Here is a 15,165-nt window from a genome sequence, read left to right on the forward strand (position 1 = left end):
TAAAATTACAGTGCATTTCCAGGTATCAATGGCGTTTAGGATGTATATCTGCAGTGTAGATATAAGGAACTGCTGCATCAGTTTGCAGGTCTCCAGAGGTATTTGGTAATATCATTGCAGTGCTACTCATGTTATCCTTGCTGGAGGCTTTGATGTGGGGAAGCAAAGCCCTGCTTCTTCCAAAATGGCCATATTCTCCTGGAGACCTACTGCAGAACAAGGCACGGTGAATCAATAATGAGGAGGGATCAAGTGAAGGGAAACCAATAGCAATACTTGTGACTTCCTTCTGGAGACCTTTTTTTTTGTTTTTGTTTTTTTTGCTTCCCAGTGTTTCTCCATTCATTCATCTGTTGGCTATTTTTCTGACACCTCAATGTTTTGCCTCTTGGTGCATTATTAATCTTTGTACTTTCCATAAGGAAATTTATAACACTATTCAAACATACCAAAGTGAAACTTTTTGGCATTTCAAAGTAATTTTGAATTGTTTTCTGTGTTTACCTGCAACACAATGCATGCTAGGAGGTTTCAATTTTTAGTGATAAATGTCTGTATTTTTCAAGTCATTTTGACAGTTACCCATGAAACAGAAACACCTGGCTAAAGACTAAGTCTTTAGAGTTAGGATAGACATATATAACTCCCTTCTAAATATAAAGCCTTCCAGACCTTTATCTACATTAATATTGGTGATTAAAAAGAGTTTTAATTTCAGGGAACCCTACCTGTCCCGAAAGAAGAAGTTGGGTATAGTATTTTTTCTTCTTATGAGAATTTAAAAACATATGTAACCTACACTAAAAATCATTGACAACTTCTGCTGCTGCCAAATTTCTGAATTCGGAGCTGTTACGCTAAAACTGACCTAATTACCTATTCAATTACTGACCTGCCAGCTGGTCATACTGAAAGTATGTCCTGTATGCTTCCTTCAGGCCTAGTAGGACTCACCTCCAAAGAAGACATCAGTAACAGTTTACATAATTCTATCCTCACAGGCTTCATTTATTCTAAAGGGTCTGATTTATTAAAGCTCTCCAAAACTGGAGAAAATAGAAAAATAGACTATAATTGGGTGAACCTGGGTGATACAGAAAAGCTGGAATGAATCTGGTCCTGGACTGAAAACATTTGCCAACTATGAGCAATTGATTTTAAGAAATCATTTTAGCTGGATCACTGAGGTTGACCCATAATAATCTATCTTCTTCAGTATTGAAGTGCTTTAAATCAGGCCGTTTGCTTTGACCAATCTATTGTAGATTGCTCATTTAAAAATGTTATTTGTGATTCTGTATTGTAGATCGAGAAAAAGAAATTATTCGTCAAGCAGCTTATCAGCAATCAAAAGACATAGACCTGAGTGTGGTACGACTTATGTTCACTGCTTTCCTACCTGATAGCAACGGAAGCTTCACAAGACGATTAGAACCTGTTGTATCGGTTCCTATCTTTGATAGCAGTAAGTGTGATATTCTGTAAAGATAACAATGTAATGCATTGCTGTGTTTTGTTGTGTGCTACCAAATTTTTTCATGTGACCCCCGGGTATTTTGATGTTAGGCATACTCATTTAGACATTAGTCCAACAATATGAATTATTGAATCAACACCAATCCTGTATTACAGTGTTTTGCAGTAACACACAGTAAAAAATGTATTTTTATAGTGCATAGGTGTAAAATTTATTACCTGTGTTTTTGGATTAGAATTCCTCAACCAGAGTTGCATGGAACTCTAGGGTTCCTCCAGTGGTTTCTAGGGGTTCCTTGAGCAACGAACAATTTTTGCTTTTTAGGTCCGTTTAAGTGACACCAACTACTTTTTTGGTTAACTGTAAGGGTGACATACTTCCCACTAACCACCGTTACCATACTGTTATTATACTGTGAGATGTGGATATAGTAATCAGTGCTCAGCCCAGAAATTTTTTAATGCTGGATGGGAAGAAATTGTAGGCAGGTGGCAGACCCTGTATTTTAACCCAACTTCTAGGTAACCTCCCAAAAACAGCCAGGTGGTTGCTGAAAAGTGCCAGGTGGTGCGCCCAGCTTAAAGGGGCTGGGGAGAACACTGCTAATTATAGCAGACGTGCCATGAAGACTTCAAAGGTATTTCAAATGTTTCCTCATTTTAAAAAGGTTGAGAAAGGCTGCTCTAGACTGTCTGGAGACATTTGTAAAGTATATATTACGTCAGTACTGACATGTGCAGTGGACCTTGCTCTTACCCCATGGGATACATACAACAATGCATTGTCAGGGTTGTAGCTAATCTGTTTAAATTTGTCATAGGCAAAGTTGACAAAGCTGCGGTTTATGTAGAAAATTCTTACTCATTTTCAGTGTTTGATTGTTTAAAATAACTTTTTTTTTCAGCACATACACACCAGTTAGAGGTATCATTATCTCATAGTATACATGCAATTGAACAAAGAGTTACTTGGACAGTTAAAGATTCAGAGCTGTTTATGTTGCCAGCAAAATGAATTCTTCTCACTCAAAGCAAGAACTATTGAGTGAACTGATATACTATATATGGTGCTTCATGAATGCCTTGATTAACCAAGTAAGAATCAGCATTTTTTCCTATCTGGTTAATTACCTATTTTATTGGCTTTTTTTTTTTTGCAGAAGCTCCAAATGCTTCTAATTTGAAAATTGTAAGAATGGACAGAACTTCTGGCTGTGTGACAGGAGGAGAAGAGATTTATCTTCTATGTGACAAAGTTCAAAAGGGTATGTGTAGCCTTGTGATTTATATATGGTATATATTTGCAACTATGTAAATATTTGTTCTGCAAGTTTTTGCCTTGAAATTGGCTTCAGCTGCAACACATGCACCAGGAAGATACAACTGGAGTTAATGTTTGGTGATCATCCATTCACTACTAGTTAATTCAACATTTCATTATCCTTGTGGAATATTCTTGCTAAAGCTCACAAGCCTGACCTCATCTTATAAGAAAGCACAATCTCTTTTTACCTGATTAGTTCTTTTGTTGGTCTGTTGTAGATGACATTCAAATACGTTTTTATGAAGAGGATGAGAATGGACATATCTGGGAAGGATTTGGGGACTTTTCACCTACTGATGTTCACAGGCAGGTAGGTACTATCTAAAGCTAAAGCTAAAACTAGTAAATATTTTAATTTCAGTTCACACCTTAGTTCGAATGATTTTACTGCTTTGAAAGGAAAAACAGACAATAATGAGGTATGTTCATAAGTAATTCACTGTGCTAATGTTGGATATTCACATAAAGTGGCAAATAACACCTTTGCAAGCATTTTTATTTTGTTCTGTACTTTTCATTTAACTTTTTTTTCAGAAAAATTAAACTTTTTGGACACATTCACTCATCTCTAATTTCCACACAATGCAAACATTTGACTTCTGAACACCTTAAACAAGCATTGCCTTTTCATAATTTTTCACAATGAAATTTAAAGGAGCAACATTCACAATCAAGAACATTCGTTTGACATCATGTAGACAACTTATTTTTATAATTGTTGCAAGCAACGTTTAAGATAAAGCTCATAAACGGGCCTGAAGAAAACGTCCTGGTGTAGATTAGCGTATTGGAATGCATAATATTTTCAAACATGGGCTTTTAAAGCCTCAGGTTAAATGCTGGGGAAAACGTCTGTGTAGAACAAACCTTAGCTTTTTATTGTGGCCTGTAACTGAACTGTGAAAGACCAGAAGCACAATGATAAGGTCTCTTCCTCTTATGAGCATACTATGTTAAACTGCCAGCAAGGGAAAAGCACAGGTTCAGATACTTATGATATATTTTAATTGATATCTAACTGATAAAATTCTGTTTTTATACCTGCCTTGGGTTAGGTTTAAACAAGTTGACAGATAAAAGCTAGGTCCTAAAAGTAATGATTTTTTAATTCGTTTTTTTCTTTGTAGTTTGCCATCGTATTTAAAACTCCCAAATACAGGGATCCCAATATTATAAAACCTGTTTCTGTGTTTGTTCAACTTCGGAGAAAATCTGATTTTGAGACCAGTGAGCCGAAACCTTTTCTGTATTATCCAGAAATTAAAGGTAAGAAACTTTATAATTGAGTTACCTATTAGAGATTCAATGTGAAAAAGTTTTGCGTTTCTTATCCTTAAATGTTATTAGTGGGGGTACGTGCCAAAGGGTGTAACCAGTTTTCTTATTTCATGTGTGATAATATCTTTCAAGCAATTGTGATTCAGTGAGTGAGCAAGGTCAATAAAATGTCACCATTTTCCCCTTGGTACAAGGGGCACAGCCATGAGCACAGCCATACTAACAGTGAGAGATCCCCGGGCACTAGGGATTAAATGAGGACAAGACTCCCCATTGACCTCTAGTGCTTTGTGATTGCCTGAGGTTTTTCTTTTCTCAGCCATTCAGCAAAAGACTGAGAGATGCATGGATGAGTGCTGTACATACAGCGCCCTTCTGCTCTAGAGAGGGGGGAGAACGAGTGAGTGGCACTCCGCTACGCTCTCTCTCCTTCACTTGCATTGGGCAAATCCATGAATGACGTTGGACAAAGGCTGTACAGAGATTCTCGTCTGATATTAACCCTGAGGTGAGAATCATCTGACGGGTATGTAGCCTAACAATTATCTAGCATGTGTACATACCTTAACCACCTGGGCGTTACACTGATGTCTAGATTTCTGTACCAAAAGCGGTAGACTGTTTTTCATGAATTTTTTTTTTTTAATTGTAGACTTGTAACTTACAGAAATATGTCCTAACAAGGGTCTAGTAGATATCATGAATATAAAAAATGTTTGAAACACACAATCATGTTAAAAAAAAAATACTTTTAATAAAATTAAATAAAAAACACAAAAATCAGCTTAAACAAGAATACATAAATAAATGAAAAATACTGAAAATGCAATAATTCAATATACTGTATAGTAATATATTTTTCTAAAACACCTGCCTAGTGTCCAACAGTCCAACGTCACATACCTATAGACAAAACCACATAAATATATCTTGTATTATTTTGTATTGGATTGGATACAGGACTTTGTATTGAATCCAATACAAAATATTTGAATTTCCCGCTACCACCCCCATCGACGGGCGCATACACGGACACCATCAGGAATCGCAGAGGGACGCTTACGCAAACGCCGGGTATTCTAATTCTTTCTGAACTTCCATGCAAAAAGTGTTAAATTTTTTGCATTGAAATTTATTTTAGATTGTAGGCTATAATTCACCGAATTACTCAATAATTACTTATAATTCACTGAATTACTGCATAACTCACCGAAATATGTCCAAAATGGTATAAATTTATTAATAAATTTTTTTTTATAAAACATAAAAAAAATCTTTAAAAAAAAAAATCTTTAAAAAAAGTTTAAAAAAAAAAATAGTGTATAATGTAATGTACCCGTACAGTAGCCTATATAATATATATATAATACAATTTTATATATATATATTATATAAGGATTTCTTTGTATTGGACTCAATACAGCTTTTTTGTATTGAGTTCAATGCAAAAGAACTCAATACAAAATTTTAAATTTCCCGCCCCGCCTCCCGCCCGCACGGACACATGCAGCGACGCCACCGGAAAATCCCGGTGATCGTCACTGCACTCGCCGGATAGAAGAGAGAAGACGTGTCCGGAGGAGCTGCGGGGAGAAGGTGAGTATTTTTAAAGTTCGGGTTTATTGATTTTTGCAAAATCGATAGACCCGAACCAAGGTCGGGTTTTACTGGCCAGGTGGTTAAGAGATGTTTCCGTAAAAGATTTTGGGATATCGTGGGATAACATATCAACATGTAGAAAGATATTATATGCAACAAACTGTGTTCTTCCTTATTGAAACAAACTGCAGAATTTGTGTAAAAATTTAATAGCCGTGTCCTTTAGAGATGTGAAAATCAGTAGGGGAAACCACTTTACTTTGTGTGAAACCAAAAAAGATTACCATTCCCAAAAATGTATGGTTGTTTTTTTTTTGCTAACTTTAGTGCAGGATCACATTAAGAAGGTAAGTACTCTCTTTTATTGCGGATTTGCAGATAGGTATAAATGTTTCCACCTAAGGTTGACTACTGCTCTTTCATTTGTGTAGTTTAAACCTTTTTTCCATTAAAAAAACTGTTGCTGTAGCTACTCCAAAAGCAGTAGTTGAAGCCTAGTTGATTCAAAACTACCCATGTCCTGTCCACAGAGCTGCTGGCAACACTGATTGTGATTTTACTACAGAATGAACAGAGTTGTTATTATTTTACAGAAAGTTCAACTTTCAGTAAAAACACATTTTGCTTATCATGAATAAAAAAAAACATTTCTCCTATGCTTTGTCATCTCACCCCAAGCCTAGGCATGTACCTGGCACATTGTAGGTGTTTTGTTCAGAAGACCGGTTGTGTAGACAAACATCAGCAATCATAAACAGTTAATAGAGCATTGTTTTAATTTTGAGATTTTTAGTACTACTAAAAACAACATTTTTTTTAATTAGACAAAGAAGAAGTTCTTCGAAAACGTCAAAAACTCATGCCCAACTTTTCTGATGGGTTTGGGGGGAGCGGAGCGGGATCTGGAGGCGGCGGCAGTGGCGGAGGAGGTGGTGGCAGTATGTATGGTGGAGCAGGGGCATCTGGATCTGGCAGTGGTGGGTATAACCATATATTTCAACTTCAGTTGTTTATTAATGGATTATTGCACTGATCTAAAAGAAATACACAAAACAGGTTAAGATTAAAGTAAGAAAATGCAATGTATTTTTTCTGGACTTTAATTTTCAATTTCTTTTTTGATAATGTTTTTAAGAATTTTTATTGTTTTAATTTTAAGGCAAAAGTGTAACAAAGGGCAATTAAAGGTTTTTGAAATGTACAGGTTTGTAATGCAGGCTGCATATGTAGTTGATAGTTTTAATGTAGAGCAGCATGGTTGGCTCAGTGGTTAGCACTCTGGCCTTTGCAGCACTAGGTCCCATGTTTGAATCTCAGCTAGGATACTATCTGCATGGAGTCTGCAAGTTTTGCAGCTTGAAAGGCTGCAAAACATCTTCAACATACCGAAGTACCACTTAATAGAAAATTTTCTTCAGTTTACAAAGGGCCAATATAATTTGTCACTCACTATTTGAATGACTAGAAAGTACTCTTTCACATGATCTATATTGCCTTTCATTTTCCTATTCATAAAGATGTATCTGCTTTTCCTGGACACAGTAGCTTGATACTACTTAAGCTGCTGGTAAAATTGAATCCTAGTAATGAAGGCTGCAGGTAATGTGAATGGAGTTACAAACCACTGAAAGCATTTCTTCAATGATCTTACTATGTGCTGCATGCTGTAGCTTGTGCTACTTAAAAATGCACAATAAAAATAACCTTTCCACAATGACTTGCACATTACTCAACATGAAAAGGATTTTTTTCTGATTGGCTATTATAGCTGTACCTAACTTTGGCTCAGCAAGCTGTGACATGCAAGTATGTGACGACTGAAAATATTTTGGAAATTAATTTGTATGCTATGAATGTGATCTCAGGGATCACAACGCCTGAAATTTAAGATGCCTTTAAAGCATACCTATTGTCTTTACAGAAACTACAATTGATCTGTGTCTGCATATCTACAATTGAGCTCTACAGTTCACACAAGATTGTTTGTTTTATTAGCATTCTTTATTTTTACAAAATTATCCCGGAATGCACCATTTCTTTTTGTTTGTGAATCATTACATGCTGTACGATGTACGATCTTTGGCCATAGCATTTAATTTACAAGAGTACAACAGTCTGACTAATATTTATCCAGAAACATGTGCTTCACTGAAGTAACATATTCCATTGTGTCTTTGAGACTTTATTTTTAACAGCCTACAGAATGTCTATAAAGCCTACAATCTATAAAGAGTATACAGGTGTAGATACATTTTTGTTGGCTTTTCCCTTAACAAATTCTAATTTTCTTTTTCCAGAATTATAAACCTAAGCAGAATAAACTAATCTGCAAATTTTGACCTTTTATGAAAATGAGAAACTGTATCCCTGTCTGTGCCGTCCCTCTTGCTGCTGAATTTTGTCAAGTGCTCTATATTAGTATTTATATAGCAAGCTATAAGTACTAGAAAAATTGGCTTAGTACACATAATCTTATTAACAGAGGAAGTTAGTGTAAAAATATGTACAAAATACTATATCTAATTATATGCATGTTTTTGGAATGTGGGAGTAAACCAAAGTACCCAGGGGAAGCCCACATAAAATCAGGAAGCATGCTTAAACTCCATGCAGATGGTGGCTGGGATTCAAACCTGGAAAGGTGCTGTAAAGGGCAAAGTGCTAACCTCTGAGCCACCATGCTGCTGATTTCTATATAAGCATTCTGCAAAGAGCAGTGACCTGTGGTTACCACAAGAAAGGTCTAAAGTGTTACATGTGCTGTAACTGACACATGCTGTGCATTCTGTGTGATACTGTGTGATAAGCAGATTTCTGCACCCAATATGTGAATAGCTTTGTGTTGGGATTGTATAGGACAGACTGTAGAAGAGTTTCTGTTCACTCATTCTGTACAGGTGAATTGTTTATTAGCTAAATAGTTCATATTTGGCAGCTGTATCTGTTAACTTTGGCAAAGGTAAGGCCAAATAAAACATAGCCTTCCCACATAATGAAGAATGCAACTCAAAGCATATCCTTGTAGTAGCAGAACTTTCTACATGTGAGTGGGCAGACAGCTCAAACAGAGCAGCTCTCTCGCATCCATAGAGGACTAAACACGTCAAAGATCAACAATCTCTTGTTGAAAGGCAATAAACCTAGTGGATTTGGTATTTCTTTGGTATACCTTAAAATGGTCATACAGATAGACACAGAAACTAAAAATAAGAAAGACATCCTGTGTCTTCACATACAACATTGTTTAAAATAGAAAAATTATAACTGAAATGTTATTGAACTGTGTAGGATGCCCTTTTTTCTAATGCTATTGCTGCATTGCATCAATGTCTTCTTTTGAAAATAGTAATTGCCTAGCTGTCTTGTCAAAGCTTTGGATAAGTTATGAGAAAAAAAAGAGACATGGGATTTTATTGTGTTTTTTTATTTGCTGCTTTCTTATCCCAATTCACTGATTCAAAAAAATCAAACCAGACACAGCCAGGCATGAAACATTTTCAGGATGCCAGCAATGGCAACCCTTTATTTATTTTCTGACCAGCGTGGTTAATAGCCAAAGACTTATTAGTTTTATATAATTCTAGAAACCAACATTTTTATATATTCAAAGCAGTTTAAAATATGTTCTTTTTTAAATGCAATCATATACTGTACTTTCAAAAGTACAGATGTTAATCATCCCTCTGCAGAGAGATATAGCACAAAAAATTGCATTGTCCTGGCTTGTTTTCATAATATTCGTATTATACATAGGAAGTTCATTATCTGGTTGTTGGGAAACGTCTGTATACAGCAAACTTGTATGGAGAAATTAAGTATTGCAAGTGGTACAGTAAGGGATTAGAAGATTTTGGTACTTGTTAGATATATACCTATACTTAATTATCTTTATCAGTTGTGACATTTGAATACAGGAAAAACAAGTATTTCAGTAAAGTATATTTTTTCATTATCTTCTTTCTAGGTTACAACTATACTACATTCAACTACACCAGTAATTACGGAGGGGTAAATTTTCACGTTGGCACAATGAATTCCAACAGAGGTATTGCACACACTTATTAACTAATGCTAGCCACACAGTATCTTTTAAACATTATTTTCATAAAGTGGGTAACTTGTGGAGCAGTTCAGAAAGATATACAAGATGGCACAGTAATATACTAGTAATTATATAAAAGGTAACCAGACCATGCCATGGCACTTAGAGATAGGAATTGTTTTATTAGTTCACTGCCAGTAGATTTAGAAAAAGGCATCTGTGGTGGCATGTAGGATAAACGGTGGGGAGAAATGAGTGTTTTGAATAGTGGATAGGTAAAAAAAGTGCAGGAAGAGTGAGACAATGGCAACTAGATGGTAAAAATGTTGTCAAGGCAGTTTAAAAAAAAGAGGAAGAGAAGGAAGAGTTGGGAAGTAAGGTATTAAAAAAATATACTATACTATAGTGGTAAAGGCAGATGGATGGCAGATTTGATGTATTTTAGGAAAACATTGTGTGTGAAACTTAAATACCAGTGCCAGTTTTTTTGTTTTTTTTTAGTTTAGGCTTGAGCTAGTCCTTCTATGTGCTTCAGAGAAATATTATGGGATCATTGAAACTAGCACTGTATCAAACTTAAAAATATTTAATTAAATCCTAACCTAATAAAAACTTGATTAAATCATATCCAGAATTACTTTGAGAGAGGGCATTTTTTAAACATGTTTGGGGGCAATAAATCATTATATTTTGATGCAATTTTTTGGAATTTACCAAACCAAAAAATTAAAACATAGTTCAAAAAGAATTCCTTTTTTTACCATTACAATAACAAAGACATACCATAGAGTGTTTAGCCGATTTTAAAGAAATACTCTGTTACTCCCAAACATGCAACAACAACCATCTTAGTAGAAAACATCTTTTACCATCAGTAAAACGTTCTCCCTTGTTAGAAATTACCATACTCCGGTTTTCAATTTGCTAAGAGTTGATAAACTATGGACAGCTGATAATATGTATAAATCCTTGATATACTTTTCAGTATTACAACCACAGTGTGAAGGAGTACTAGAAGGTACTGAAGACATTTGCTCCCAGCACAAACAGAAATGCCTGGAGGCTTTAGTCACAGGAGGTGATGTGCAAACAGAAGCTACAGGAGAGGAAGCAGATATCTGCAAAGTACCAGGTAAATAGAAAGCTTGGGCTGCTTTTAATAAGAACTTAAACCATAACATCAGCTTTTTGCTAATTATATGGGTATAATGGTTACTACTTTTAACTGCTATCAGGTTTTTATTATTGTATTTGTTCCTTTTGGTGTCTACCTAATAGAACTTTCACAAACCAAGTAAGAAACAAATGCCTTTACGTTTTCTTATCCGCAATCCTGTATCTGACATCTTTTTATCTATTCTAATGGGTTTGGAATATTCAGCATGGTTCCTGATCACATGGGGTACAGTTGTACCTGTGTCTGACAGCTTTTGAGACATTTCATTTAATTATTTTAAGGGCGTCCTTCAATGAAATGATAATTGGTTTGCTGTATTAAAAAATGATTACTGATGCCACGGGTGCTTATATCTCATATTTAGTTTTTTTAAAGTGGACAATTAGAGAGGCTAGATGAGTTTTGGTGCGAATGTGACATTTTCAGAAAAAAAGTTAAATTTTAAAGTTCAGATTTTTCAGTCCTTACACCGTACGTGATCACCTCACATTTATATCACAACACAGACAGTATCAGATGCTACAATTATGTCTACTCATGGCACATTTTCAACTGTCACAAGCTTTGTTGCGTTACAAGAATGTTATATTCACAGGTTGTTGCTTCCTGGAGAAGGCCATGCAAGTTGCTAAGCATCATGCTGCTTCCCTTTTTGACTATGCTGTGACAGGTGATGTAAGAATGCTACTGGCAGTACAGCGACACCTAGCAGCTGCTCAGGATGAAAATGGGGATAAGTAAGAATTCAATTACTTTTGTGCCTTTTTTCACTTTTTTATTCCCTTGTTTAGTCTCCATTAATACTTTTTTTTGACAAATCAGTGTTTTAATAAATGTAATGGAATATAGATGTAAAAATAGTTTTTGTTGCTGTCGCATAGATGTAAATTAGTCGTTTAATACTGGGTGGGATAGATGTAAACCTGTTATAAGAGAAATATGTAGGCTGCCATGGCATATATCTCTCCTGAAATCATAGTCACTGAACCATTATGTGGATGTAGAAAGTAAAGTGAGAAATCACCCTGATTTTGTTTCAGGGCATTAATGCTAAGGTTTGAGTCAATGTGACAGCAAAGAAGCAGGCATTTTGCAGAAGGAAAGATCACCAATGTATGTTTCTAATACAACAGCTTCCCTATATGTTTCTTTATGTTTGTTTTGTTCACAGTGTCCTTCATCTTTCTGTTATTCACCTCCATGCTTCACTGGTTAAGGTCTTCCTAGACATAACCTCTGGGATCATATGTGAAGATATTATCAATGTGCGAAATGATCTTTATCAGGTATGTAACTCTTCTATCTGCTCAGAATGAGAAGAAGTGCAGCTGCAACTTTCAGATGTCAAATAATATCTCAATTAAAGGGGGATTCCTAAAGCACATCTTCATTTTCCATACCCTCTTCCACCACCTGCCTTTTTTTAATCCTCCTAACACATTATATTTTGGTGTCTTCTGACCAGTCACAGGACATCTTGTCTCCCTTTTCTTCCTTCAGTAGTTGTGAATGGTCTTCAGCAAAGAGCAGTGTTGATGCAATGACAGCACCACTCTTTGCAGTCCTGTATTTTAGGCCCAGGCTGAGATGGTGGAGCATTCCAGGGCATGTATTCATGACAGCCTTGGCATACGGGAAGATGGTCAAATCACATTTGCAATGTTTCAAGCTGAAAGAGAACTGGCAACCACCAATAGATCTTAGTTTATAAAGAGGACAGTCCTAAAGGTAGGGCAGATAAGGTGATGCATGAAAAACACGCCCAAAGGTTCATAATTTTGTTTTTGATTACACCAGATATATGTGAGTGAGCTCTGTGTTGCAAGTTTGTACTTTAAGTGACCCCCCTTGTAGGCTAACTTGAGTTGTTAGAAATGAAAGCATTTAGGATTTGCCAAAATTCCTTCATCAGGTATCACATTGCTCTGAAATTGTTCAGAAAGTTACAAGGAGAACCAGTGACACACACGCATACATGAGGCTGCAAGGCTATACTGCTAAAGATCAGAGAATTGTTAGGGTATGATAGAAAGATCACTGACTAGATCTTGACTAGGAAATTAAGGATCCTTACCTACAGCAATTTGGCAGGAGACATCAATAATCACTACCTAAGATTAGGTATCTGCACTACTCACTTGCCCTATACAGGAATGCTTAATTAAAATGCTGACTTGTGCTTGATCGACAAGTTTAGTCTGACTGGTTATCCCTTGGATTTAGGTCTGTGCCTGATATGACCAGCCCAGTGACTACAGCCATTTGTTTGTTTGTTTTTTGTATAATGACATATTAGTAGTTAGATGGCTATCAATTCTGTTTATACAGTGGGTCCACTAAACACTATACCAGTAGTACCTAGTGGCTCTTATATGTTCCACATTTACAATCTTTTAGTTACTAGTATTGTTAGGCAGATGGTATGAGTAGTATGTGTTTCATCTATACTTGAAGCTACACACTCCTCCTCTTTTGCAGCTTACTGGTTGGGAACATGCTTATTTAGTCTAGGTAGTGGCCGTTTTTATGCTTTTTTTTCACCTTTTGGATTTGGCCCAAAAACGGCTACATTTTTCCATTTAGGTTTGTATGAGTGTTGGTTGAGTTTTTTTTATGAACCTTTCTGCTCAGTACAGAACATGACCTATGCTTATATTTTCTTTGTACATTTGTAGACTCCTTTGCATTTGGCTGTCATTACTCGTCAATCTGATGTAGTTGAGGAGATCTTAAAAGCAGGTGGAGATCCATTGATGTTGGACCGTAATGGAAATTCAGTCCTGCACCTTGCATGTAAAGAAGGAGATGCAACCACCCTTGGTATTCTTCTCAAACACCAAAAAATTACAGAGATTGTTAATCTTCCTAACAATGATGGTAAGATAGGAAGAATGTACATTCTTTTATTTATAAACATGTACTGTATGTTACCCTGTAACTACGGGAAACTCAGGGTGTAAAAGAACCATGTCTTCCCATGCATCCACATTTTCAATGGTCTATTGAGGGAAGCAAGAGAAGAAAAAAAGGGAAAGGAACCCCTAGGGCCCTATTCATTATTTTTAAAATTTGGCTTTGTTTGTTGGTTTTGGAATTGTTAAAGCAGCCAGGTATACCAGTATTAAGTGGGGTGATAACGGGTTAAAATATTAGACTGATTTATTAAAGCTCTCCAAGGCTGGAGAGGATACACCTTCATCAGTGAAGCTGGGTGATCCAACAAACCTAAAATGGATTTCTTCAGTCATTTGCTACCAAATGTTTTCAATTCTGGACTAGATCTGTTCCAAGTTTGATGGATCACCCAGCTTTACTGATGAAAGTGTATCCTTCCAAGACTTAATAAATCAGGCCCCAAAAATTTACTCTAAATACATCTAAATATAAACTTTTTTCCACCACCCATAATCCACTACAGTGCTTGTCAAAAATGCCAATTGAAAGTTTCTCGTAACCATTATTATACACTGTAACTATATATACAGTATAAAGTCTCTACACCTTCTTGTAATATGGGAGAAATAATGAAATTTGTGACTCTAAAATGCAAAAAGGAAATGCTTCACAAACTATACCAGTTCTTTGTTCTCCCCTAGGCTTAAGCGCAGCCCACATTGCAGTGATTGCAAACAGCATGGACTGCCTCAGACAGTTAATATCCATGAGGGCAGATGTGAATTCTCAGGAGCAGAAGTCAGGGAGAACCCCACTGCATTTTGCTGTGGAACAAGACAACATCTCTCTGGCAGGCTGTCTTATTCTTGAGGTGAGTCCTGATCTGAATTATACCAAGTAGACTTTTGTTGATTTACTTAGCTACTTTAGAAAAGTTTTAAAAAACCAATCCACATTGTATGCTTTTTCTGTGTGCTGATGGTGTTTGTACATTACAATTTGAAAAAAACTTTGCAATCAGTTCTCTATGTATAATAATTGTAAATATCTAATTCACATATCAGTAACACACTCCTCAATGGCATACCTGTTGTCCTCCTTTGGATATACTTCTGAGTTGTGTAATCAAACAACAGGGGACATTTCTGTTATGAATGTATGACACATATTAGTGTAATCTAGTTTAAATCTGAAACTTCAGTGATCATTCATGGTCATGAGTTAATAGTGAGTAATGATGGGGCCCTCAGTCATCATATGTAGATAGGTAAGATATTTGGATATGTATGTAGATCATTTCTGTAGTGACTGTGCTTTTTACAACATAAAACTAGAATAGGAACTCCATTCTGTAGCTACAGGATTCTTTTTGTA

The 15,165-nt window shown here is 35.9% G+C and overlaps 1 protein-coding gene across 6 annotated transcripts in view; it reads left to right on the forward strand.

Annotated features, from left to right (window-relative positions):
• The window catches only part of NFKB1 (nuclear factor kappa B subunit 1), a 142,669-nt gene that overhangs the window by 119,984 nt on the left and 7,520 nt on the right, over positions 1-15,165 (forward strand). For all 6 annotated transcript variants that reach the window (XM_072405636.1, XM_072405638.1, XM_072405632.1 and 3 more), the window contains 11 exons: positions 1,307-1,465; positions 2,637-2,741; positions 3,019-3,110; positions 3,928-4,066; positions 6,502-6,654; positions 9,642-9,722; positions 10,705-10,851; positions 11,492-11,633; positions 12,068-12,182; positions 13,572-13,773; positions 14,493-14,662. In XM_072405636.1, the coding sequence (XP_072261737.1) occupies positions 1,307-1,465; positions 2,637-2,741; positions 3,019-3,110; positions 3,928-4,066; positions 6,502-6,654; positions 9,642-9,722; positions 10,705-10,851; positions 11,492-11,633; positions 12,068-12,182; positions 13,572-13,773; positions 14,493-14,662 (1,505 nt within the window). The remainder of the gene's footprint in view (positions 1-1,306; positions 1,466-2,636; positions 2,742-3,018; positions 3,111-3,927; positions 4,067-6,501; positions 6,655-9,641; positions 9,723-10,704; positions 10,852-11,491; positions 11,634-12,067; positions 12,183-13,571; positions 13,774-14,492; positions 14,663-15,165) is intronic.

This window comes from Pyxicephalus adspersus, chromosome 3, assembly GCF_032062135.1.
Source record: "Pyxicephalus adspersus chromosome 3, UCB_Pads_2.0, whole genome shotgun sequence".
Lineage (NCBI taxonomy): Eukaryota > Metazoa > Chordata > Amphibia > Anura > Pyxicephalidae > Pyxicephalus > Pyxicephalus adspersus.